This window comes from Meriones unguiculatus, chromosome 4 (genome assembly GCF_030254825.1).
Source record: "Meriones unguiculatus strain TT.TT164.6M chromosome 4, Bangor_MerUng_6.1, whole genome shotgun sequence".
Classification (NCBI taxonomy): domain Eukaryota; kingdom Metazoa; phylum Chordata; class Mammalia; order Rodentia; family Muridae; genus Meriones; species Meriones unguiculatus.
The window spans coordinates 126,839,091-126,865,509 of NC_083352.1; the positions used below are offsets into that span (position 1 = coordinate 126,839,091).

Here is a 26,419-nt window from a genome sequence, read left to right on the forward strand (position 1 = left end):
GAATTCACAGCAGTCTTTTTCGTGCCTTGGCCTCCAGGGTGTTGGGATAACAGGCATGTGCCCTTCCTTCCTTACCTAGTTACCAAAATCCTACTTGTCCTTCGTGTTCAGTCTGTAAGTCTGAGGCTACTTAGGACTTTTGCCATTCCAACCGCTCTTTAGCCCTCTGCTGTAAGCTGCCAGAGGTTGGGCCCTTGTCCCTATTAGTCCTGTCCCTGTTTAAGGCTCACAGTTGCCACGTCAAAGGGTATCACAAGCTGGTGGCCTATTGTGGTGTAGCAAGGATCAACAGAGAGTGACTAAGAAGCACCAGCTCCACGTTCCTGGATGATTCCAAGAGGGACCCCACGTACAAGAGTATACTGTACTGCCAGGAGTAGGGCTGTTTAGAGGCTAGACCAGTGGTTCTCAACCTTCCTAATGCTGCAACTTTTAATACAGTTCCTCATGTTGTGGTGGCCCCCATCCGTAAAATTATTTTTGTTGCTACTTCCTAAATGTAATTTTGCTGTTATGAATCATAATGTAAATAGTTTGGGGTATAGAGGTTTAGCCAAAGGGGTCACAACCCACAGGTTGAGAACAGCTAGGCTAGAAGCTGAGTGAAGCAACTGTCAGGTGTTCCTCAGTAGATAGAAACTAGGTGTGATGAGCTGGTGTGCCTTCCACAATGGGCTCAGTTAGGTTCAGCGTTGGCCTTCTGAATTGAAGGCCTGCAAAGCAAGAAAGTCCGGAGCACACTAGGCATGTCTTGCACCTGTCACCTAGCTGTGATGGTGCCTGCAAGCAGCTGCAGTGTGGAGGCCACACTCATGTATGCCTGGTACTTGGGAAGCATCTTTGCTAGGGCTGAGAGACTGTTCAGTGGCTGAGAACATGTAAGGCTCTTCAAGAGGACCCAGCTCAGTTTCCAACACCTGTGTCATATGGCTTACAATAACCTGTAACTCCAGATGATCCCACCTTCTGACTTCTGAGGACACCTTACACATACATATAACCGAAAATAAAATCTTATCTTAAAAAAAAAAAAAATTCAAAACACCTTTGCTGAAAATCCTTACTTGCACCCATTAAGGGATTGAGGGACAGAAGCCTGGCCTCTTAGCCTTGATTTGGGGTCAGTCTCCTTGCCTCTGCTTAAGAATGTTAATCACATGTCTGCCTACCCAACCTAGCTCTTTTCCTGAAAAGTTGTTGGCAGACAGGCCCTGCCCAGATGAAAGACCTGTTCCAGAGTGGGAGGCTGCCCCATGGAGAAGTCATCACATGGAGCGCTGAAGCCATAGTGGGAAGCTGGGTTAGTGCCAAGTGACACATTGAAAGAATTCATTATGTGACTTTTCCTAATTTTTTCTCACATCTGTACCCCAGATGTGATTTGAGGTCACTGGCCCTTTGTTCCAAGTCCTGACTGCTTCTCACCACTTGTGTCTAAGCTGTGTATCAAGCCAGGGAAGTAGCTAGCTTAACTTTTGCCAGTTGCTTGAGGCAGGACTTTTGCCCTAAACCAATTACACCTGTATGTGAAACGAAACTGGAAATGGTCGCTGTGCCGACAGGCCCAGGCCCCAGCTGGGCCCAGGGTAGAAGTTGATGAGAACCTGAGAGTAGGCCCATTTCCAGGTCAGCAGAGGTGGTACAAGGACAACTTATTAGGAACCACTTAAGGGTGTTTATTTCATACAGGGCTCTGTACAAAACATCTACTTTTTTTTTTTTTTTTTTACAGATTAAGTAAATACCTGAAGGTAAATTGACAACATTTCTTCTCAGTGGCAGGGGAGTCCTATTATGGACTCTCTTCAGCTCAGCACAAGTCAGTGCCACCTGCTTGCTTGGATGCAGAATTGTGGCTTGGACCCTGGGCCCATGCCCCTCCCCTCAGCCAGCACACTTCCAAGCAGGCTAGAGGCATAGATGAAAAGTTCCTGTTTGTATTCCTGACAAATACTGACAGTATTTGTCACCTTATGTATCACTGGATCCTGGGAAAATTCTTTATCTTGAATTAATCCCGGTGAATCACTCACCCCAGGCAGAGCTCCTGTGCGGAGGACTTACCACTCCAGCTTGACTTGATTAAAGTGCTTTGTGTAACTCAGCCTGGACATCTCCTATGTGCTCTGGCTTTGTGGCTGCCTGGCATGCAGTGTCCCACTGCATACAGTAGGCACAGGGGACAAAGGGATAGGCAGGAGACACACGTGGGGTCTGGACATGGCAGGACTGGAGAAGAGTGCCCAGGAAAGATGAGGAAACTGGAAGCACACAGATGCTTCCCACTACACACTCTAAAGCAGCAAAAGGCACTTTTGTTTTCAAGCCAGTTACTCTAAAACACACCTGGCTTCACTTTTAACAAAGCCATCCTAGGAAGACCGAGTGATCCCATGAATCCCATGCACCTCTCCTGGAGGAGCCCAGGGGTAAGTGGGGCTGGTAGTGTGGGGTTCCTGCCAAACCCTGTCTACATACTGGCAAGTTTCCAAGGATATTCCCAGCCTGAGACCAGCAGCTGAGGAGATCAACGAAAGGACAGGCCAAGGTGGGTAATTAGTGGAAAATAAGGAAAGTGGGACAGGAAGTGTCACTGTGGGGTATGGGGCTGTTCACAAAGCAACTTTGGCTAAATTGAGCAGGGAGCATATCACAGGTGCAATCCTGTCATCCCAGATAATCGGGAGCTGACGCAGAAGGATCAAAAGTTCAAGGCCAGCCTGGGTAACTCTGGTAGACCCTGTCTCAAAAAGAAAAACTACTACTTTTCAAAAAGAAAAGCTGGGGCAGCTCAGTGGCAGAACACCTGCTTTGCTTGTGTAAGGCCCTGGGCTCCCCCCAAAAGTAAGTAAATGCTAACCCAGGGGAAGCTCATCACTCGGCTAGCTTCTCCTGAAGGAGCTGTCAAAGAGGCCAGAGAGAGGCTCAGCAGTTAAGAGCGCTTTCTGCTTCACCAGAGGACTGGCGTCCAGATCCCAGGACCCACACCAGGCTCCAGGAAAAAGTCTGCCTCTGGCTTCTGTGGGCACCTGCACACACATAAGTAACTTTTAAAAATGAGATTACTTGCTATGTTAGGTGTGGTATACAATCATAAAAATAGAATTAAAAATCTCTTTGTAGGTAATGTCGTGGCCTGTAAAGAAAACAGGGAGACACAGGCAACACTGTCCAGATGATTAACATTCCTCTGCACACAAAAATCTAGGCTGGGATCATAAAATTTAACAGCTCATGTCTTCCTCTGATTCTGACCAGCTAATGAAGCCGATTTTAGGAGGACCCAGCTGGTTCCCAGGCTAGCGCTTTCTCCCCTTGCTTTCATTCCAAGGCTGGACTTTGTTCAGCAACCCCTGCCTGCGCTAAGATACACAGGACATATGGTGCTGTAAGGAGGGCATCTCTGGGCCCAACTTTCTTCTAGGCAGTGAGTTGGGTAGCCGGGTGCTCCAGAGCCACTTCCAATAGGGGGAGAGGTGCAGAGAGCAAGCAGGTCTACCAAGCCCAGTGTCAGGTGGCTAGCTCTGCCACTAGCCACCAAAGCCAAAAGACAAGCTGCCAAGGGTGGCAGACAGGACACCCCTGACAGAAACCCTTTAATCACAGCAATTCCACCCTCTTTCTGGAAATGGGGAAGCTTGGGGCACTGGTGAGGAAGAGCTCCTTGAGCTGAATTTAGGGGAACAGCTGCAGCTGGAACTTAGGGGCCCACTCCAGGGCACTCTTCACCACTGCTAGTGCTGCTGCTCCAAGTGCCACTGTTAGTCCCATCACTGCCAGCTTCACAAAGCGATTGGTCCTTGGCTTGGTCAGGACATCTTTTGTTCGAGCCTCAGGCCTCAGAAGTCCCCGAAACCTCTGCCGCAGCACCATATCTGGCCTCTGCTGGGCTGATGCCAGTTCAAAGTCTTTGAAAGTAGAAGCTGCCGTTCTGTGGAAGGAGGCAGAAGGTAGAGAGGGGCAGAAAACACTGAGTGGCCTGCTGCAGACCAGGCCTCTGCTCACTCAGAATGAGCTTCTGGTAAAGACTGACATGGCCTGCAGCACAGAATCTGCTGCAATGTGGAACCCCATACCCTTTAGACAAGATGACCAACCATCAAGGGCCGATCTGGTTTCCAACTGCCCAGCTGCAGCAGCATCTCGCCCACCTCACCTCTCAGCTTCCTGCTGAGCAGCCGCCTCCCTTGCAAGTTCAGAAGGGGGAAACTGCACAAAGAGGTCTCCTGCTCTGCTGATGAGCGTCTCATAGGGCAGGTCCTGAGGGATCTGGGACAACAGGTGGTGGACAGAGGCCATGTCACAGTCACAGTCCAGGACTTCCTGCTCCCGGTATAGCACGATCTGGTGAAGGTAGGCTTTGAATCAGATACCAGAGGCACAGGTCCTGGACACTTGCCTTTCTTTATACACAGAAAGTCTTAGTAACAGACAGCACTCACCCCAAAGGTTTGGCAAAATCTGTATCCCACTCCACCTATAATGTGAAAGATCGCCCAAATCTATTAAGTCCTCCCAGAACAATTGCTCAGGTGTTCCCCTAAGTCTTGAAACAACCTGACATTCCTTTAGGAAGAAGAAAAAGGTCACAGGAGATTCGAGGAGCCTTAGAACAGCCTAACAGCCATCTTGCTTCTCTCAGACATCCTCAGAACATGACAGTAGTGCTCATGTTCACAGCTGCTGAAGGCCCACTCTTCACACAGCCCTCTTGGGCACAAGCCCCACACTCTTCCACCAAACACTCCTGTTTTAAGCCTAACACCAGAACTGCCTCTCCCTCCTGAAGCCTGGCACTGGCAGGCACACTGAACTGTCAGCTGTGCCCATATGATGTCTCCTAGCTGTAGTTCCAGGAGTGTCAGTCAGTAGTGACTGACAGTCAGTTGACACTGGTGTTTAAAAGGGTTGGAAGTCTCAAAGTGAGGACGATTGCTTAACCAACATTTCCTAACACTTCTCAGACAGGGAAATGGCCCAAGAATACTGATCAAGTTGGACAGGTAACAGTGAACCTAGTCACTGCCTCCCAGTGTGTACCTACCACAGCTGCAAAGTAAATGGGCATGAGCGGGTGGCAGGCCAGGAAGAAGTCGTATAACCTCACAACGTGCCTGAAGTCCATCAGGACGTGCCCAAACCAGGTGATAAGCCAGCTGAGGGCAAAGATGGTCCCCACCTCAGCACTAGGAGCAAAGGAAATCCAGATGTTAGGTGACCTGCCAGCTCATCCCTTCCCTTTCTCTGAGCCTTCTTTGTTCTCAAGAGCTGTTGAGGAAGACGTATTTGTAAAATATACCTCTTGGGAAATTATGCTACCTAGGAACTCAGCATCTTCTTAAAAACTAAATTCTTAAAAATGTACAACAAAGCCAGGCGGTGGTGGCCCAGACCTTCACTCCCAGAAAGGGGTGGGGAGGCAGAGGCAGGCAGATCTCTGAGTTCAGTGCCGGCCCGGTCTACAGAGCAAGTTCCAGGGCAGCCAGGAATACATAGAGAAACCCTGTCTCAAAACCTGAAACAACGAAACAAACAGAAAAAACACTACAATGGCCAGGGAAGGAACTCATTGGTAGAGTACTTGCCCAGCATGGAAAAGGTCCTGGGTTCAATCCCAGCACCAGGAAAAACAAACAGCACATGGCAGCAAAGGTGTCCCAGTGCCTCATCTTCCTAGGTGCTCTTCATTTTTCTTTTTAATGTTAATTACAGTTTATTCACTTTGTATCCCAGCTGTAGTCCCCTCTCTTATTCCCTCCCTCTTCTCCCCGTATGCCACTCCCCTAGTCCAGTGATAGGGGAGGTCTTCTCCCCTGCCATCTGACCCTATCCTATCAGGTCTCATCAAGACTGGCTGCACTGTCTTCCTCTGTGGCCTGGTAAGGCTGCTTCCTCATCAGAGGGACTGGGTGCTCTTCTAATGCATAACAGACCTCCATCCAGAACAAGGAGTCCCTGCTCTCAATTACACTTTAGTTTCCTCCTTGAGCACCAGGCATGGAGGCAATCCACTTACATATGTCCAGGCAGAACATACATACACACGAATGTAATCTTTAAAAAAGATTTATTATCTTTATGTATGTGTGTGGCTGTGTGTACTACCCAGGTACTTGCACAGGCCACAGGGTATTGAACTCCCTGGAACTACAGTTAAGAATAGTTGCAAATCAAAAAACAAAACAAAACAAAACAACAAAACCATGAAGCCAGGTAGTGCACACCTTTAATCCCAGCACTCTGGAGGCAGAGGCAGGTGGATCTTTGTGAGTTTGAGGCCAGCCTGGTCTACAGACTGAGTTCCAGGGCAACCAAGGCTATAGAGAGAAACCCTGTCTCAAAAAAACAAAACAAAACAAAACAAAAAGATAAAACAGTTGTGAGATACCTGATATGGGTGCTGTGAGCTGAACCTAAGTCCTCTGTGAGAGCAGTAAGCACTTTTAACCTCTAAGCCATTTTGTTTGCTTTTACTTTAAATTTTTTGTTGTTATTGTTTGTTTGAGATAGGGTTTCACTATGCAGCCTTGACTAGCATGGAACTCACTATATAACCCAGGTTGGCCTCAAACTCAGAGATCTGCCTGCCTCTGTCACTGAAGTATACCACCACTGCCCTTTTTGTTTGTTTGTTTGACTTAAATACAGGTTTTCATGTGTCTCAGATTGGCTTCAAACTCATTACATAACCAAGGATGGCATAGAATTCTTTTTATTATTTTGTAAATATTTATTTTTACCAAAGGTCATGGTGGCACATGCCTTTAATCCCAGCACTTAGAAGCAGAGGATCTTTATATGAGTTCCAGTGTGGTCAAGACTACATAGTGACACCCTGTCTCAAAAAATAAAAATAAGGGGCTAGAGAGATGGCTCAGAGGTTAAGAGTGCTGGCTGTTCTTCAAAAGGTCCTGAGTTCTATTCCCAGCAACCACATGGTGGCTCACGACCATCTATAACAAGATCTGGTGTCCTTTTCTGGACTGCAGGTACACGCAGGCAGAATACTGTATAAATAATAAATAAATACATCTTTAAAAAAATAAATAAAATACAACTTTACTTTTCTGTGTATGTATGTGTGTCTGTGTGTTACTATGTGCATGTAAGTGCCTACAGAAACTAAAAGTTGGATTCCAAGGAGCTGGAGTTATAGGCAGTCACGGTGTAGGTGTTGGAAACTGAATTCTGGTCCTCTTCAGGAGTAACAAGGGCTCCTAACCACTGGACCATCTCTCCAGCCCCTGGCCTTGAATTCTTGATCTTCCTGTCCCTACCTTCCAAGTGCTTCATTATAGGCACATGGCACCACATGTAGCTTCTCCTTACTCTTCTAAGAATTTATGACATACCCACCAGATATGACAGTTCCTTAAGCCTTTAGCTGGTATCCCTTACATGCTAGGTTTGTGAAGAAACAGGAAGCCAAAAGAGCAAGGTTCAGGGCTGCCATGTGGATCTTGTATATACACAAAAGTAGACTCACCTCTGCATGAAGTCATGGAGTTCTGGGTTCACTTGGTCAATGATGGGCATCAGATAATTTAGGATGTGCTTGGTGTTGTCCATTGTGGGATCCATGAAATCCCTATGGGAAGACAATCCAGTCAACGTACTTGGTCAGGTCCAGCATTTAGCTTAGGGCTGGTGAATGGAGTGGGCTCAACCTATTCAGCCATCTGACTATGCTAGGAGGCTGGGGTAAGTGATACCTATCCTGGTATGAGACCAGATGCACAGGTACCTGAGGTGATGAGTAGACAATTTTTCTACCAGGGATGTTGCCAGCTTCTCGCCCACTACCAGCAGAAAAGTGACCACAATGTCATGGTAGCCCTGGTAGTAGTGGAGCTGAGGGTTGCGGTCCAAGATGAGGAGGATGATGTCAATCAGCTCTTCCTGGAGCCCTTCTCTCTGCTCATCTGGCATGCCTGAGAAGAGAAGGAGCATCTGCACTGGCAAGGAGCCTAGTGATAGGAGTCTAGGCTAGCAATGCTGGCAATGCTTTCCAGAGAAAAGTGTCCAGTGACAGACAATGAATTACAAACAAGCTGGTAATGCCTTGCAAAATGTACACACTGCTGACGGCACCCAGCATAGAAGAAGCCACACAGTAGGGCCCTGGTAAAATCTAAGTAAAATCTTAGTTAGCATGGCCAGTCATGGGGAAAGACTAGCACATGCCTCCTGGATGCCATGCTCTGCACATCAGTGGATCTCCTGTCACCAGTATCACAGACATGACCCTGAACTTCATGAGCAAACATAGACAAAACCAACATAAGCAGAAAGTGATAAAGTAACTCATCTGCCATGCACACAAAGGAACTGTTGACAGTAAAGGAGGTTCAAAGGAGGACTCATGGCCAGGGAATGGGGGCGCACACCTGTAATCCCAGCACTCTGGGAGGCAGAGGTCGGTAGATCTCTGTGAGTTTGAGGCCAGCCTAGTCTACAAAGTGAGTCCAGGACAGCCACGGCTACACCGAGAAGCCCTGTTTTGAAAAAACAACAACAACAAACAAAAAGAGGACCTGTTTACTTTTCTGATAAAAACAATTAGGATAAATGGTAAAAGATGAACTACTGTATGGGATTAGATTTTGGACAAAAGGGAACTGTGATGGCTGTTTATCTCAAATAGTTCAGAAATAAAATTCTAATACATATCAAAGGAAAGAATAGGCAATTAATGTGGCGACATATGAATCTATAAGGAGATGAGTATCTAGAGACTTCTTTTCCCTTCTTCTTGGAATAAAATTATGTGAGGAGTTATATGAAAATTAAAACTGCTGTGTTCTTCTCTAAGCCAAAGCCAATATTCTAAGATGGTTTCAATTCCCAGCTGCAACTGGAAGCAGGGGCACCCTCCTGAGACCCCTCTGGAGTACAGGGAATGTAAGTCATGGTGGTGCGGCTTGTTGGTGAATCTGTTTTGGTGAAGAATTATGAACCTGTTCTACGTAAAGCCAGAGCTCAAGGAGGAGAAGGTCATGCTTAGTCCATGTACCAAGATCAAGACACCCAAAGGTGAAAAGGCTGGACAGTTCAAATTCTGCATCTAGAAGGCATCCGGGATCTGAAAGTGAACTGGAACCTCAAGGCTGTTAAAGGAGTTAAAAATCACAGCACCCAAACATGAAGTTGTTTTAGGTTGGAAGCCTGTTTTAATCTGTTCCAATTCCTCCACTAAAAATTGACCCAGAAAATGCCAACTCTTGCTACTGTATGGATTGGAGAAACAGTCACTGAGAAGCAGGTGACCTTTACTGCTCAGCAGTCTTAAGACAGTCTGAAAACAACATGTGAAAAATAAACAAATGCGCTCAGGAGCTACACACTGACTGTCATGCACATGTGGCCCTGTGGAAAATTGACAGCTGATGATGGATGGCCTGCTTAAAGGTTTTCACAAGGATGACGGGAAACAGGTCAGTATACACTGGAAGGCTGAACTGCCTGATATCTGGGAGGGTCCATGGGCAATGATGTTAATTTTGAGTTTGAAGTCTGAATTGTAAATGAAAATGACCGAGTGCTTAGGGGAGGTGGAAGATGTAAAGCCTTGATTCATGAAATATTTTAGAAGAATGTCACCAAGCACAGCTTTCTTATGCTCTTAGCTTTCAGTTAAAAGTAGGTATTGTGAGAGAAAACATCAAGGGCCTACATGTAAGGGCCTACATGAATTTGAACAATGAAGGTTCAAGGCAAAAGCAAAGGTCATCCTTGTCCATATTAATTCCACCTTTTCAAAGAGGCCCACTGGAAAGAGAAATTTAAAAAAACAAAGCAAACCAAGAACTAAGTGAAACCATGAAAGCAGTGAGAGGAAAGAACTAGGTCCTGTTTGAATTTCTGGCTTATGATTGGTCAGGCTAGATCAGAGGACATGAATGAAAACAGTTTAAAATGTTAAGGAGGATCCTGTGTGCAGGATGATCACCATAGACTTGGTGACATAAAGGCATCAAGGATTTCCTATAGTGCTCGTGTGCTCTCTCTGCCTGGGTTTAGTTTTGCCCTGTCATGGTGGTGCACACCTTTCATCACGGAACTCAGGTAGCAGAGGCAGGTGGACCTCTGTGAGTTCAAGGAGCGACACAAGTAAAGGACGCAGAGGAACACAGGGCGGCACTCGCCCGACATCACCTCAAGTGGACCAGCAAGGTAGGAAAAGCAGACTGGGTCATGGTGTATGTTGTCTCCTATCCAGACTGACTTGGCTACCAGCCTGTGGGAGCCTCACAAGCCTCCCCAGAAAGCAAAGATCCAAGAAGGGCAGAAAGCCTACAACACACATGTTCCAGCCAGAGCTTGCTTCAACTGGTGTGGCAAGAGAGTTTGAGGCTACCGTAATTCTTCAAAAGTCAAGATAAAGTAACAAGGGGAAGAAAGCTAGCTTCTGCAGAAGAGGTTTGCTACTCAGTTCCCTCCATCATGAAAACAGAAAGCACAGTCATTTTTCCTTATTCTGGAAAGTAAGAGGCAATTTCAGAAACATACTCTATGGACATGCAGGAAAAGGCTCCCTCATCCCAGTGGACCCACATGTAAGGTAACACTCACCAATGAAGATAGTAATAGTTCCCGTTAGGATATAATTCCAAACCAACCTGCTCTCTAAAGTCAATCCCTAGCCCTGATAATCCCCACAAAGTCCCTCCAGTACACAGGAGCAGACGAGGATGCAAGCCCTTCTTTCACTGCCACCTCTGGGACACAAGGAATCCACAGCGAGGGCACCCACTTGAGTGCCTGAGAGCAGGGTTCTGCACGTGTGTCTCTGGTTGCTGGGAAGAAAACTCCCAATCTTGGCAAGTACTAATACAAGAAGGTAAGTGCAAAGGGACAGAAAACCTCTTTCCAGATATGCCAAGTCAGGAGATCTGCTCACCCGGAGGGAAGCGCCGAAGAGACCGCCTGACGTCCAGCAGCACTTGCTGGTAGTCCTTGCTCATGTGTCGCAGATCCTTTCCTATTAGAGGAAGAGGAACACGGTGTCATTGCAAAGAGGTCTGCAAAGCCAGATAAGGAGTAGATTCTCCTTGGGCTTCTGATACAGCTCAGTCATAGAGAGCTAACCTAGCAAGCTTGATGCCCAGCAAGTCAAAGCAAGAAAACAGCAATAGACACTACATTCTGAAAACACACAAAAGCAAGCAGCCTTTTCCTCAAAAGAATGTGACTTAAGGTAGAACACCTGGCTCTAAGCACCATGTACACGTCAAATACCAGCTACTCAGTCAGGTGCAGAGCTGGCACACACTTGCAATCCTTGCCCTTAAAAGACTGTGGCAAAAGGATTGCCTCAATTCAGAAGCCAACCGAGGCTACCCAGCGAGACCCCATCCCAAAATAAAAATTTAAGAAGAGAATGGGAAACAAAGGACAGGAAGTAATCAAAGGGGGGAGGCCAGGGACACAGCTCAGTGGTAGAGTGCGTGCCTAGCCCATGGCCATGGATTTGATTCCCACTGCCACTAAAAACAAAACAAAACAGAAAAACCAATTAAGATACATTGGACAGGTAAGCTCTAGTTTAGTTTAAACACAGCTGTTTCTTATAAGTCTGATGAGCACTGAGGAGGCAAGAGACTGTCTTGAGCAACGTAAGGAAGGATGGGGGAGGGACAAAAAGGTCAAGAGATTTGGGAAACCATATACTGCCACTGTCCTCACAAGAACTGCCCACCGTCTGTGAAATGAGCTTGTCCTTGTCCATATGTACCTCTCAGGTTACCATGAGGAAGGAGCAGACTCGGGAATGTGACACAGTATGTGCTCAGCATTCAAGCGCTGAAGCTCTACATATAGGCCCTTGAGCAGCTGAGGACATGAGCATGGGAGTGGCTCTGGAGTGAAACTGCTAAATGCCATCAAACATGCACCGTTAAACTAGGTATAACCCCCCACCCCAATATCACACACTGGGGATGACCTTGAGCCCTCTCTCTCCATTTTTTTTTTTTTTTAAAGATTTACTTTTGGGCTGGCAGTGGTGGTGAAAGCCTTTAATTCCAGCACTTGGGAGGCAGAGGCAGGTGGATTGCTCTGAGTTCAGAGGCAGCCTGATCTACAGAGCGAGTTCCAGGACAGCTAGGAATACTCAGTGAAACTCTATCTCACAAAACAAAACAAAACCAAAAAATAATTTATTTTTATATCAAGTGCATGATGTTTTGTTAATTTCTGTACACTGCATACATGCAGTGCCCAAGGAGGCAGAAGAGGGGGTCAGAACCTCTGGAACTGGAAGTGGAGTTACACATACAGTTGTTAGCTGCCATGTGAGCGCTGAGAACGGAACCTGGATGAGCAGGCAGTGCTCTTACCACTCCAGCCCTGACCTTGAACTCTTTTATTGTTTTGTTTTGTTTTTTGAGCCAGGGTTTCTCTGTGTATCCCTGGCTGTCCTAGAACTCACTCTGAAGACCAAGCTGGCTTCAAACTCAGAGATCCACCTGCCTGTCTGTGCCTCCCAGGTGCGGGGATTAAAGGTGTAACCTTAAACACTTGATTCTCCTGTACCACACCAGTCCTATGATTACAGGCCTGTGCCATCACAACTAGTTTTATACACTGCTAGGACTGAACCTTTTGTATGCTAGGCAAATACGCTTATCAACTGGGCTGGAGAGACGGCTTCCAGATACAAGCATGTATTTCCCTCATCCCAAGCCAAGTGTGTTGATTTTCTTCATAACCCACATAGAAAGCTATCAGAGGAACCTGTTCAAGACTTATGTACCCACAGTTAGTGCACACACGTACACATACACACACACACACGCACACCTTTCTTCATCTTAGTATCAGACAGGGGCAGTTTAGAATATAGGAAAAGAACGACATCGAAGGACAAAGCCCCCAACTCCCCTTTGACACAAAGCCCACTGCCCTGAGGCGGCCAGTTTCAAACACCATAATAATCAGAACACGTGGCAACCCAGCATCTACTTGGCACCACAGCATCAAACTTTAAGCACATGAGTCATTTTAATCACATCCAGTATGTGGCACACACCAGGGGCACCAAGATTTGCCAAGTGAACGAGAGAAGCCCCAGCACACGCAGCACATTCCCAAATGCCTCAGGAGCAGGAAAGCGGAGGTGGCAGGGCGGACAGTGGAGCTGCTGTTCTGCAGCACTTTTCTCAAGGGCTGTCCCAGAACTCCCTTCACTACATGGCTTACAGAGTAGTTATGTAACAGCTTCTAGCAGAATTAAAGAGTTCAGGAACACCAAGGAATCTTAGACTTCTCTCTCTAGTGCCCCTGGAAGCCAGAAGAGGACACTGAATTTCCTAGAACTGGAGTTACAGATAGTTGTAAGCCACCACATGTGAGCCAGCAACTGGACTCCGGTCCTCTGCAAGAGTAACAAGTGTTCCTAACTGCTGAGCCATCTTCCCAGCCCCAGAGAATGGGCTTTTTTTTTTTTTTTATGAGACAGGCTTTCTCTGTGTAGCCTTGGCTGTCCTGAACTCAATTTGTAGACCAAGCTGCCTTGGAACTCACAGCAATCCACCTGCCTCAGCCTCCCTGAGTACTGGGATTAAAGGCATGCACCACCAGACCCAGCTAAGATAGACATTTTTAATAAACTCTTCCAGCTAAACTATATTTCAATCCCTGGCCGAAGCTCCCCACTCCAGGATTCTGCTCTCTTACTTGACACAGGCGGTGGCTCATCCGTGTTGACATTGAGGAGCTTGGGCCATACCTGGCACCTGATCTCATCAGTCAGGAGCCCGCCCTCACTGATAGCCATTCGTCGGAGGGCGGCCACATCTGTAGGATCACTGTTCAGAGCCTGGTGTATCTCCTTCATCTTCTTTTTCCTTTTGGCATTAAAGTCTGGAGAAAAAAAAAACAAACAGTGTACATGGAGAGAATGAAGCACACTTGGCAGTTTTTTGCTTAGTCTCTCTCTCCTAACTTGGTCTGAGGTATCTTCTCTTAGACAGCCTTGGTCTTCATCTTGCTTTTTACATAATCTACACATATTCAGCACAAGATGTGTAAAACACTATGGCCACATGCCATGTAAATAACATGTTTATTAGGAATTACATGTTTTCGGAAATATTCAGTATGTACCCAGTATATCTAGCAGCTACTGTCAATGTTTTTTTGTGTTCAACTTTACAGAGCATAGATATCTTAACATATTTTGTGAGGGCTGGGGAGTACAGTGGTAAAGGGCCTCCCTACCACACTAGCTATCCTGGTTCAACTCCTAGCACTGAAAAAAAAATTGTTTATATTGAAAAAAAAAATAATTCAAAACTCAGTACTGGGCTTGGGGAATGTGTCCTGGTAGCCGAGTACTTGTTGAGTGTACTTGATGTGAGGCATCCTTAACACTGTATTTAATAACAAAACCTTATGCAAGTCTCCAGCCTCACAGTAACAGAACTAGTAAAATACCAGAATTGCAGGAGGGAGACATTTACAAAAGTTAAATGTCAAAGGAGTATGGATTTCTAGTGTGTCTGGTAGGTAGAGGCTGTGACATTGTATGCAGGTCAACTGTTTCCCAAAAGCCACATTCAGTGCTGGAGAGATGGCTCAGCAGTTAAACCTGCACACTGCGTTCCAGAGGGCCCAGGTTTAGTTCCCAGCACCCACACCAGGTGGCTCACAACTACCTGCAACTTTAAACCCAGGGGATCCAATATCATCTTCTGACCTCTGCAAACACCAAGCATACATACATATATGCAGGCAAACACTCATACACATACACATAAAATAAAAATAAATAAATCTTTTTTAAAGTCCCATTCGGCATAGGTGATCAGAAAGTGGTATATTAAGCATCTTACAGATTTTTAAAAAATACATTTTAAAAGACTTATTTATTTTTCTTTTCTGTATATTTGTGTTTTGTCTATCGAAAACCTGGGGCCAGTGGAGCCAGAAAAAAAGTTTCAGATGCTCCAAAATGGAGTTAAGGTGGTTGTGAGCAGCAATGTGTAAGCTGGGTACTGAATTTTGACTTCTGTGTGAACATTAAGTGCTCTTAACTCCTGACCCATCTTTCCAGTCCCAGTCTTTTGCTCTCCATGTAGCCAAGAATGAGATCATGAACTTTTGGTCCTCCTGCCTCTGCCGCCCAAGTGCTTTGATTAGGGGCCTGTGCTACCATGCCTGATTTTATGCAGTGCAGTGAACTGAACCCAAGGCTTCCTAGCACTCTACCAACTAAGCTACATCCCAGCCACAAAGCAGCTCACATTCATATGTAAGAGACTTATTTACAGCCAGTTTATAATACTGAAATTATTCTCGTAGAAGCCAGCCATAATGGAGCATGCCTTTATTTCCAGCACTTGGGAGGCAGACTACCACAAGTTCATAGCCAGCCTCTCTCTTCTACAAAGCATGTTCAAGGCCATAAGTTCTTATTTCAAAAAACAAAAGAAAAATTTCCTTTTATTTGGTGGGAGGCTAAGGGCAGCATATGTGTGTATGTGGGGGGAGGGGTTCTTTGAGACAGAGTTTCTCTGTGTAGCCCTGACTGTCCTGGAACTCACTGTGTAGACCAGGCTGGCTTTGAACTCAAGAGATCTGCCTATTTGCTTGCCTTACAAGTTCTGGGATTAAGGACATACGCCATCATACCCAGCTCAACTTTTTTTTAAAGACAGGATCTCAGTGTACTCTAGGTTGGCCTGGAATTTGCCATGTAGACTAGGCTGGCCTTAAACACACAGCTATCTGCCTGCTTCTGCCTCAAACGTAGATTTTTTAGAAAACAGGATGAGCATCTGAGGCTTCCATCTGTCCTAACTCTTCCATTTCAATAGGAGTCAGCCTCTCGGTTCTCAAGCAGACCATTTACTTTTAGGTACTGCAGATGACACTTGTTAGATTTTATGGATACCTGTACCATTGAGAAAACAGAAACTACAAGAATTTCAACATATAAGCACCAAATGTCACAAGGCAGTACATTATAATTATCAAGAAAGCATGTATACAGTAAGGCCAAGAACACAAAGAGATTACAGTAGGTCAGTCAGGCCAACCTACATATGCACACACACATCTACAGAACAGATACTAGATACTAGACACCAGGGTTAATGTGAGTCGGACATCATCAAAAGAAGGTAGGTTAAGACTTAAGTGACAACACCACACGGTATATTAGGCTCTAGAAGAGGTAATGATCAGATAACTGCAGTAATGTCCTATTCTGAGACAACTGTGTTTATGACAAAGGTGACATTACTCACATAAACTGGAGTTGTTAATAGTCCTGGTGATCAACTTGTGTAAGCTATGACATATGGGCCACACAAGCAGAGCTTTGGAGTCACATGCAATTGGAGGTCAGCCAGGAAAGTAACAAGTGATTTTTGGGCCTTGGTAAAGCTGTTCTCTTGCTAGACTGTTGTTATACTCCCTAGTAACACAGAGGGTGACCAATGTCTGAGGTCTTAACAGGATAAGTCTAACCTGTGACCATAACTGCTCTGAGTAAATTCAAACTGTTCTCTTTACTCTCAGGACTGGCTCAGGTTGGCTGTTAAATTAAATGGCTGCTTTACCTAGAAATAAAAAATTCAGAAAAAATTCTTTTCTCAGTAAAGGACCTCCCCAGACAAAAGTTTCTGAGGTGTCAAGCTCTGGCCTCAGCTGTGCCTGCCTTCCTACCTCGCATCCAGCTGGTGGTCCATCATGCAATGAGTCTGTACAAAGCACTGAGGTAAAGGATGAACAATGACTCCTTTGCAACTCCTGAGACATTTACAGCAGGAAGAGACACAATTATTACACAGGGTATTTGAGAACCCTGAAGAAGGCCCAGGGAAAAGACTATTTCTAAGTTAACAAGTCTTTTTTTGGCAGAAACTGATTCTGAAATCCTGTGAAAAGTTTGCCACATGGATGAGTGTTTGGAAGGCAAAGCATTCCCGGTAGAGGAAAGAGTGAGTTGTCATGTAAGCAAACCACCATGGCCAAGAAACAGGAAGGATCAGGCAGAGAGAGAACAGAAGGAAGTTAGGACTGCAGTGGGAGCACCTAACCTTCAGGCTGGGTTCTTTCTGCAGGCAGTGTGGGCTTTCTCTGCAGAGCTATGTCCTTTGAAGACAAGGCTGCATGCTTTCCAAGAGGATTAAGAAGAGTAAGAAAAAAAAAAATTTTTTTTCTTGCAGTTCTAAGAATGAACTCTGGGCCTATACATACTACACAAGTATCCTACCTACCATGGGAACTATGTATGCTTCATGCCCTCAGCAGCAGGCTGAGCAGGAAACCGAGCAGGAACTGCTAGTCTCTAGCAACGAGCACAGGAGATGTGCCATGTGAGACTTTGCAGTGAGGAAGTGCCCTTGCACCTTCCACCTACAACAGGGAAGAGCCCTGACGTGGCAGTCCCAAATACTGCCTGTGGGAAGCTGCCATTTCCAAGTTTTGTTGACCCTTCGCCAAGAATATGGAAAAAACAAAAAACAAAAACAAACAAATAAAACCCCTCATTTCTGCCCATTCCCAATGAGCTATTCAGCAATGTTGGGAAAGAACAGTTTGAAGTTTCCTGTATTCCCAAGAGATCTGGGCAAAGACACAGTTATGAGTAACTCTGAACCAAATCACATACTTCTCAGCTTTTTGTTGTTATTGTTTATTTTTATTTTACAAGACAGGGTCTCTCTATGTAGTTCTGGCTGTCCTGGAACTTGCTCTGTAGACCAGATTGGCCTTGAATCCTGCCTTCTAAGTCCTGAGGTCAAAGGCATGAGACACCATACCTGGCTGTTGTTTTTGAGACTCATTAGTCCTGGGTCTCATTAGTCCTGGCTGGCCTCAAGTAGTTCTGTCTGTCTCTGCCTCTTGAGTGCTGGGATTAAGGAAGTGCCCACTGAGACTGGCCAAGCCTCTTGATTTCGAGTCTGTAGAACTCAAGAAGTATGTATGTAGTAGAATAAATTAGCTTACTTAGTTTCTGCTCTCCTGGGGAAAAAATGCCTAGTAGTAAGGCGGCATTACTTTTTACCACACTGCTGTGTGGCTCACTACAGAATTCTGTACAATTCTGTAGATTTTTCTGGCTTTCCTTACAGCTCTGGGTGCTTCCCTGAGGAGCGTACTCAAATTGGATTTGGAGTACTGTCTGGCCTTTTGGATTCTGCCTTCCTTAGACTTACCTGCCAGTAGGTAGGGTTGGCAGGGCATACAAGCCAGACAACCCAGGTTTTATCACCAGATCTCACAAGGTGGCAAGAAAACTGACTCATGGATGTTGTCCTCTGACCTCCACACTCAGTCACAAGCTTAAAGCTTAGTGGTAGATGAGAAAGTCATTCCTACATATGCCACCCTACACATACTTTCCTGGGCCTAATGTACAGTGCATCATTGTGATTCAGAAAGAGAAAACAAGTGAGAGAACTACACATTGAGGCCAATGGTCAGCCTACACAACAGAGCATCAGGGTCACCACTGAACAACTAATGCACAAACATCCTATTTCTCCTACGAAAGGAAAAGTCATAGCTACTGCTGCGTTATTCGGGAAAAGATTAAAATGCATGTCCACTATCCACTTTACTTTAAGGTAAATTCTAACTGCTTCACTTAGAGGAGTGGTGCATGACATACTCCAAAGCTGATAGCTTCCAAATCTCTGTGGACAAAGACTTGGCTATCATCTCCATGATAAAATAAATGATCATCCTAGGTCTTTTACAAAATATTACAATGTCTATAAATAAGTCCTAGATGCCTGAAAAGTAATTGACTCAGTCGAAGAGAAAGAAATGATAATGGCACTACTTCGGCCTACTCTCCAGTAATTTCTTTTCATGGCACTGGGGCTGGAGCCTAAGGCCTTGTACTTTGCAGGTAAGTGTGTGCTAAATCCCTGGCCCTAACATGCTTATTTTAATAAAGGCAACTGAAGCAGATCTTTTTCTTCTCCCTCCCTGGTACTGGAGAACAAACCATAGGCCTCACATTACATGAACAAGTAACTGACTACTGAGCTATAGCCCTAGCCCCTACTCATTATTTTATTTTTGAGACAGGATCTCACTGTTTAGCTTAAACTCTCTATGTAGACTAGGCTGGCCTCAAACTCACAGAGATCTATCTGCCTTCCTCTACCTCCTGAGTACTGGGATTGAAGGTGTGGGCTACTATGCCCAGGCAGTGCTAACATTTTGTGTGTGTGTGTGTGTGTGTGTGTATGTGGTTCTGGGGAAATGTTAGCATTTTAAAATCCAATCTAACTTCTGTTTAAAGACTGTAAAGCTGTAAAAACTTTGGAGACTGTTTAAAACTGTAAAGCTTTCTTGAGGCCAATCTGGTCTACATCTAGAGCTCCAGGCCAGTCAAAACTACATATTGAGACCCTGTTTCCAAAAACCAACCAACCAAAACCAAAAAATCACTGTGCTTGCTTCCACAGCACATATACTGGAACAACACAGCCAAGAAAAATAATAGCACTAACAGGTGTGGCAGTGCACAACTGCGCCTAACACCAGGGAAGTGGACGAAGAACCTACACACAAGGCCACTCTCTGTTACACAATAAGTTGAAGGCCAACCTGGGCTCCATGAGACTTGATCTCAAAAGAAACAGTAAAGTAAATAAAGGGCTGGGTAGTGGTGGTGGCGTTGCATGAAGAGGCAGGGGAATCTCTGAGATAGAGGCCAGCCTGGTCTACAGAGTGAGTTCAAGGACACCAAGGGCTACAGAGTGAGACCCTGTCTTGAGAACCCAAAAAAGAAAAAGAAAAAAAAAAAAGTATGTCTGTCTGAGCATCATGTTTGTATAAGACATGGATAGTGAGCCACAAAAATATAGCACTTGTGAGGCAGAGGTAGGAGGATCTATGAGACAGAGGCCAGCCTTGTCTGCAGGGCAAGTTCAAAGATAGCCAGGGCTACACAGAGAAACCCTGTGTTGACAAAAACCAACCAAATAAACACATAAGCCCAAGTGCCCTGTGCCTTTGATAGTACTAATTTATTTCTATAAAACAAACAAAGCCAGGTGTGGTGGCACACACCTGTAAATCCCAGCACTCTGGGAGGCAGAGGCAGTTAGATCTCTGTGAGTTCGAGGCCAGCATGGTCTACAAAGTGAGTCCAGGACAGCTAAGGCTACACAGAGAAACCCTGTCTAGAAAAACAAACAAATAAAAAACAAAACAGGAAACAAAAACATAACTGAACTAGAAGGAATTCACTAAGTACTAAAGTAAAAATGGACTGAGGCAGGAAGATGGTAAGTTCCAGGGTAAATTATCAAGATCCTGTCTGAAAGTAACTGTAAAAGGGCCCTAGCCATATATAGTTCAGGGTAACTGATCCATCTTCCAGCACTTCCTGCCCCCTTAAAAAAAAAAAAAAAGAAAAAGAAAAAGAAAAAAGAATACTTTACTGAAAAATGGAGAAAAACGAGCAAACCAATTCTGCCATAAATTCTACAAAGGAGAGCTCCTAGAATTAGCAATTTGGTCACCATTTTTCCAATATATTTAAAAGCAAGCTAAACTAAGAATGAGCCTTTGAATTCCCTTTCCATCCAGACAAGCTGGAACACCCAAAGTTTTGCAACCAAGACACAGCTGCACTGCAAAAGGTCACAAGACCCATATCACTTGGGACACTGGCTATTAAGTCATAAGGGCAGATGTCACACAGACACCGGCAAAGGCTGTTTCAAATACCGAAGAGCCAAGAAAGTAGTTCACAGGCCGAACCTCAATTGCGGCCAGTATCAAATGAGGAAAGAGAAATAACAGAAAACGAGCTGAAGAAACAAGAGATAGAATCCAGGAGCGTCATCCAAACGTGGGTGGGATAACAGGGTCGGTTCTAACATGCGCACCACCTGTCAGAGGACAGCGCCTTCGGATTAGCTCACCTGGCACGGGAATTTTCACCAACAGGCAGTCACCATACGGAAAACGTATCCCAGAACACGTGCACAACAAAACCAAGATTTCACAGAAATGGTTTAGACTGAAGGAGTGCGGAAAACAGCACTGCTTTATGCACAAACAACACTAACACAGGTGGCCCCGGAAAGGGCCAGAAAGTAGCTGAGCAGGAGTGTGGGATGCAGGGCTCACCGACGGGACTTTCTGGAATTGGACAGGGGTGACTTTCCATGAGTTTGTGTGTGCGCGTGCAGAGGGGAATTTCGGGGTCACGAGCGCAGAGCGGAGGCCGGAGCTCCGGCAGCCGCCCCGCGAAGGCGGCCGGCTCTGCGGACGTGGCAGGCGGTGCCCCGGCCAAGGCCCGGCTCCTCATCCGCCGCCGCCGCCCCCCTCAGGGCCCGACCGCCGTGCGGCCCTCGCTCGTCGCCCCAGCCCGCCGCCCTCCGTACCTGCTTTCCCCGAGCCGCGGTCCCAGCGGCCGGCGGAGCCGTCGCCCTGTGTGGGCCGGAGGGCCATCCCCGGGGGCCCGGGCCCCAGCCCGAGCCCCGGCTGGCGGCGGAGCCTGAGGCGCGGCTCCCACCGCGGTCGTAAAGCCCAGCTCGGCCGCGGGCAGGCTGGTCGCCGTCGGCCCGCGGCGCGCAGGCGCGCAGACGGCCACGCCCCCACGTGACCCGAGCCCTAGGGTGGGCGGGGCTGGGGCGCGCGCATGCGGTTTGACCGCAGAAAGCGCCGGCGCAGAGGCTGGGCGTCCGGTACGTGCGTGCTTGCGGTAGCCTACTTTGCCAGTGCTTTTTGCTTTTAGTCGTGAAATAGTTATGAAAATAAGATACTGAACTCACGAGGCCGGATCTCACTGCCAAGCTCCACGGTTATGCGCGGACTTTCGCTTACCGAGGACTTTACCTCCGGTCACACTCGGCTCCCCGAGGTTAGCAGGGTCGCTGCGCGCAGCTCCGCCGGCTGTGCCTGGCAACTCGGGGAAAGGGTCGTCCGTCAAGGAGATGGTTGTAGGGAATTGTTCCCTTGCTGAGTCGTGTGTAGCAGCGATCCTTTGGTCAAAATACTACGAAGCGGATCAGGCCTTTGAGTACCTCTTCACCTAAGGTGTTTCTGACTAGATACAGACTCATACCCAAGAGATTCACCCCTCAGACAAGTCAACCCCAGGGATTGCTTCACCTCCCAGATCTCCAGTGAGGATGCTCCCAGGAGTCTAATTGTTCAGTGAGTTCCTCCAGCCTCAATGCTACTATTTTTCCCTTTCTATAGGTGTTGGCTCCTACTTCCATATACCTTCTCTGTAGTCCAGATTCCAAGGTTCACACAAGATCATTCTAAACGGTCTTCCCAGAGGAACCCTAAGCCAGCCTGTCTAGTTGGTGAGCTCTAGGCCAAAGTAGGTGCATGGGCATTCCTGAGGTTGACACTGGGATTGCCCTCTGGCTTCATGCAAACACATTTGCACACACACACACATACACAATTAAAAGAGCATCTCCTGAAGGAATTTTCATAAGCAAAAAAAAAAAAAAAAAAAAAAAATTACTCTGAAATTATTTTGATTTTTTTAAACTGTTTAATAAACTTAGACATTCCCAAGTTTAATTCTTTAATTTCAACTGGTGACGTTTTAAAATTTTTGAAAATGTTATTCCTAACCTCCCAGGTTATAATGATCACTTCCTTGTTCCCATTTCTAGGCTGTGGCTCAGTGACAAAGCATGAGGACAGACTGAATTTAATATAGACTTTTTTTTTCTTTTTTTGGAGCCCTTATAAGCACTTATAAGCACATTTTACAGTCTGGAGGCCTTTTATGAATTAATTCGTAGAGGCTGGGCCGCAGCAGCTCAGGTTCTCATTGTTTCCACAAAATGAACTTGGATGAAGTGGGTGGTTGATGCAGCTAAACTAGGTTCCTTTCTCTCAGGCTTCCTTTGTTGAATCATTTCCTTCACTCATTTTAGGAAACTCTCTCAGCTCTTAGAGCCCTAGAGTACTTTATACACTCAAGAGACACACTAATTCTCTCAGCAAATGTTTTTGTTTGCAACAGTGCCTACAGGTAACACTGTGGTCTCCCAGTTTTGCCATCGTGACATTTTGGGGCCATTCTTTTTTTAACACGACTCATTCCAACGTTTTCTAAAGATCATAGAGACCATGTATCACGTGGCTTTTTATGTTTGTTAATCTGTTAAATTGCTAAGCATAGGTGCTAGCCAAAAGGGAATGAGGTTGGTTGGCTATTCGTTTATTTGTGTGTGTGGAGGATGAATCCAGGGCCTTGTCCATGTTAGGTAAGTGCTCTACCACTAAGCTCTTGCTTAGGGCTCTAATGAAATCTTTTAAATGTGTAATGTGTTAATATGGCTTAAGGTTACAACTTAACATTAAGCTCCCCCCACCCCCAATTGGCCTGTCTCTGCCTCCCTGAGTGCTGGGATTACAGGTTAAAAATCATAAATCTAGCTAGGTGGCGGCGGCACATGTCTTTAATCCCAGGACTTGGAAGGCAGACAGGCAGACCTCTGTGAGTTTGAGGCCAGACTAGTCTACAGAGTATCAGGACAACCAGAGCTACACAGAGAAACCGTGTCTCAAAAACCAACCAAACAAAAAGACGAAAACAAAATTTAAGTCCAAATTATTTAAGTACACATTTGTCACTGAAACACAAGTATAATCTGTTAACGACCAGGCATGGTGGTATATGCCTTTAATCCCAACACTCAAGGCAGAGACAAGTAGATCTCTGGGAATTCCAGGCCAGTCAGGACCACATAATTTAACTGTCAAATAAATAATAATATTGGCAGTGGGTGGAAAAATGGCTCAGCAGTTCTACAATATTGACTGCTGCTTTTGCAGAGGATTCGATTTCCAGCGTCTACATGGAGGCTCACAACTAACTCCAGTTCCAAAAGACCTGATGCTCTCCTCTAGTCTCCAGGCATGACTATGGTGCACATATATACATGCAAGCAAAACATCCATACACAAAAATACCTTTAATTACATTTATTGTGTGTGGAGGGAGGGGACAATGAAGCCAGAGTTGGTTTTCTCTTTCCATCACAGGAGTCGGGGGATCAAATCCAACTCAGGTCATTAGACTTGCTGATAAGCAACCTTATCCACTGAGCCATTCCTCCACCTGCTTTTCTTAAATTTGAAGACATGCCGGCTTTGAATTGGCTGGTAACTGCAGATGACCTTGAATTTTTGATCCTCTTGAGCGTTGGAATTAGAGCATTGCCACCATGCCCAGTTTATGGAGTGCTAGAATTTAAAACTCTGGACTTCATGCATGATAGGGAAACACTGTGGCAACTGAGCTACATCTCTGGCCCCCCAAACTATACAAAACTTCCTAAGAATCTAAAGAATTACATTTACATAGATTCTGTAATCCAGTGATTACTGAATTAATGACATCAAGAGCTGGAGATGGTAGCTCAGTGCTAGAGCATGGCAGGGTCCTAGATTTGATTCTATTGCCAATAAATACTAAATGGAAGTTCGGCCCGACCCCTCTTTATTCCATATCGTCACGGAGGTAAAGGATGCTTCGCGCTCACAGAGAACTAAGTCATCCCACTTGGAAATACAAAGAATGAGGTCATTCCACCTGGGAATAAGCTACTTAAGCTATTTGGGTCAAAGCGTCTATGACTGTGTGGGTCAGTGAGGCAGCCAGGTTCTGGGTCTTTGCCTTCAGTAGCGATCAGTAGGAGCCAGTGACTCCTCTCTAACCTAGCACCATAAAATGATGGCCCAACTTTGTGGCCGTTCTGGGGCTAAGGCCAGCTCTCTCCACCACGGCAAAATAAGGAAGAGTCTGGCTCTCAGGGAGGGAAAGAGAAACATGGTAAAGAAGTAGCTGTTCACACCGGACTGTTACTGAGTGTAACATTTCCTCCTGGAGAGAGGATTCTTAAGATTCAGAAAGGAGGGCTGGTGATGGTTCAGTAAGTGAAAGTACATGTAGGAAACTAGGAAAGAAACATCTCAGCAATCACTAGTATATGCTATACTAGTGATATCTATGTATGAAGTCACTCTACATTAGCACTTTCTCTGATCCCCGGGAACAGAAGTTGCTAGAAGCTGTGTGGGCGCTGGGAACCAACAGGGTCCTCTGCAAGAGCAGCCACATAGAACCACTGAGCCATCTCTCCAAGACCCTAGTATTGAATTTGCTGGGACAGGGTCTCAGTGTGTAGCCCTGGCAGTTTAGTCTGCCTCTGCCTTCTAGGTACTGGAATTAAAGGAGTGCCACCTCATCTGGCTTATTACTGTATAGAGGGTGTGTGGGCGCCTGTGGAGGTCAGATGATAATCTGAAAGTTGGTTCTCTCCTTCCTTCATGTGGATCCAGGGAATTCCAACTCTGGCTACTAGACTTGCTCAGTATGGGCATGAGCTGGTCCACGTCAATGCCCCTTTTTTCTTTTTTAAACCCAGAATCTGGTAATTCTACTTATTCGTGGTATGCATGTCAGACACTGGCTGGAGCTGGTTCTTTCCACCATGAGCTCTTGGGGTGAGACTCAATTTTGGCAACAGGTGCCTTTACCTGATGAGCTATCTTTTTGTTTTGTTTTTCGAGACATGTTTTCTCTGTGTAGCCCTGGCAGTTGTACACCACGCTGGCCTCAAACTCACAGAATACACCTGCCTCTGCCTCCCTGAGTGCTGGGATTACAGGCATGTGCCACCTCAACCAGCTCTCATGAGTCATCTCCTGTGCCTCCAGGAAGTCATAAGTGTCCTGGTAGTTATGAATGGCGGCGGGGGGGGGGGGCGCGGATTACTACCACTGAGTTATACCCCAACCCTGTCTCTACACCTTTGACTTTCCAAGTTGATTTTTGTTAAATTCTCTATCATGTCCTCTAATTTATTATCTGATAGTGTCAGTGTGTGACATCAGTCTAATTTGTGCAAGTCTGTTTAAAGAGTGTTAGAAGTTTGATCTGTCATGCAGGACAGCAGATTTTCTGTCATGTAGGACAGTAGGATTTTCAGTTATGCACACCTTTCCTTCTGCTAGGCCTTTAGTGCAGCTTAGATGGATCAGGTCAGTGTACTGTTGCACTGTCCTGGTCCAGTCTTCAGGCATGGTGTCCCTGGTTCTTGAGGTGTGGCCTTCTTAGTGCTTATGCCCTTCTGTAGCTGGAGTTCTATTCAGTATGCATTTCTGTTCCAGATGAGGGGTGGTTTTGCTTTCTTCCAGTTGAGTGAGTATCTGGTGCCCTACCCTCCAGTTTTGGCCTTTTGTGCAGAGGGACAAAGGACAGTGAGCCCCTCTCTCACAGTAGTTGCTCCTCCCTTCTCAAAGACTTTTTAAGCATCAGCAAAGAGGTAAACTCTTGCAATACCAGGACCCTCCTCCTGATCTTTCACCCGTGCTCATATTAGTTGCCATTCAATGGCTAGCTTGCTTCTACCTTATGCTTCTCTTTCTGCTCTCCAGAAAACTTAACCAGTCAATTACCTAAGCC

At 46.0% G+C, this 26,419-nt stretch overlaps 1 protein-coding gene across 2 annotated transcripts; it reads right to left on the reverse strand.

Annotated features, from left to right (window-relative positions):
• Window positions 1–1,652: 1,652 nt before the first annotated feature.
• Window positions 1,653–21,577, reverse strand: Tbc1d20 (TBC1 domain family member 20). Of its 2 annotated transcripts, XM_021649262.2 has the most exons (8): window positions 21,363–21,577; window positions 13,678–13,863; window positions 10,901–10,981; window positions 7,745–7,931; window positions 7,487–7,588; window positions 5,045–5,186; window positions 4,157–4,344; window positions 1,653–3,931 (listed from the first exon to the last, which is right to left on the reverse strand). In XM_021649262.2, the coding sequence occupies exons 1-8, from the start codon at window positions 21,427–21,429 to the stop codon at window positions 3,676–3,678; spliced, it is 1,209 nt and encodes a 402-aa protein (XP_021504937.1). In that variant the 5' UTR covers window positions 21,430–21,577; the 3' UTR covers window positions 1,653–3,675. The 2 variants fall into 2 exon arrangements, with proteins under 2 accessions (XP_021504937.1, XP_060239068.1); XM_060383085.1 differs by lacking the exon at window positions 10,901–10,981 and having other exon boundaries at window positions 21,363–21,561.
• Window positions 21,578–26,419: the final 4,842 nt, after the last annotated feature.

Coding starts and splice junctions, on each gene's coding strand:
- Tbc1d20 (XM_021649262.2), bottom strand. CDS start 21,429: ATGGCCCTCCGGCCCACACAGGGCGACGGCTCCGCCGGCCGCTGGGAC. Junction 7,932..10,900: donor TCTTCGGCGCTTCCCTCCGG/GTGAGCAGATCT, acceptor TTCTCTTCTCAG/GCATGCCAGATGAGCAGAGA. Junction 4,345..5,044: donor CCATTTACTTTGCAGCTGTG/GTAGGTACACAC, acceptor TACCTTCACCAG/ATCGTGCTATACCGGGAGCA.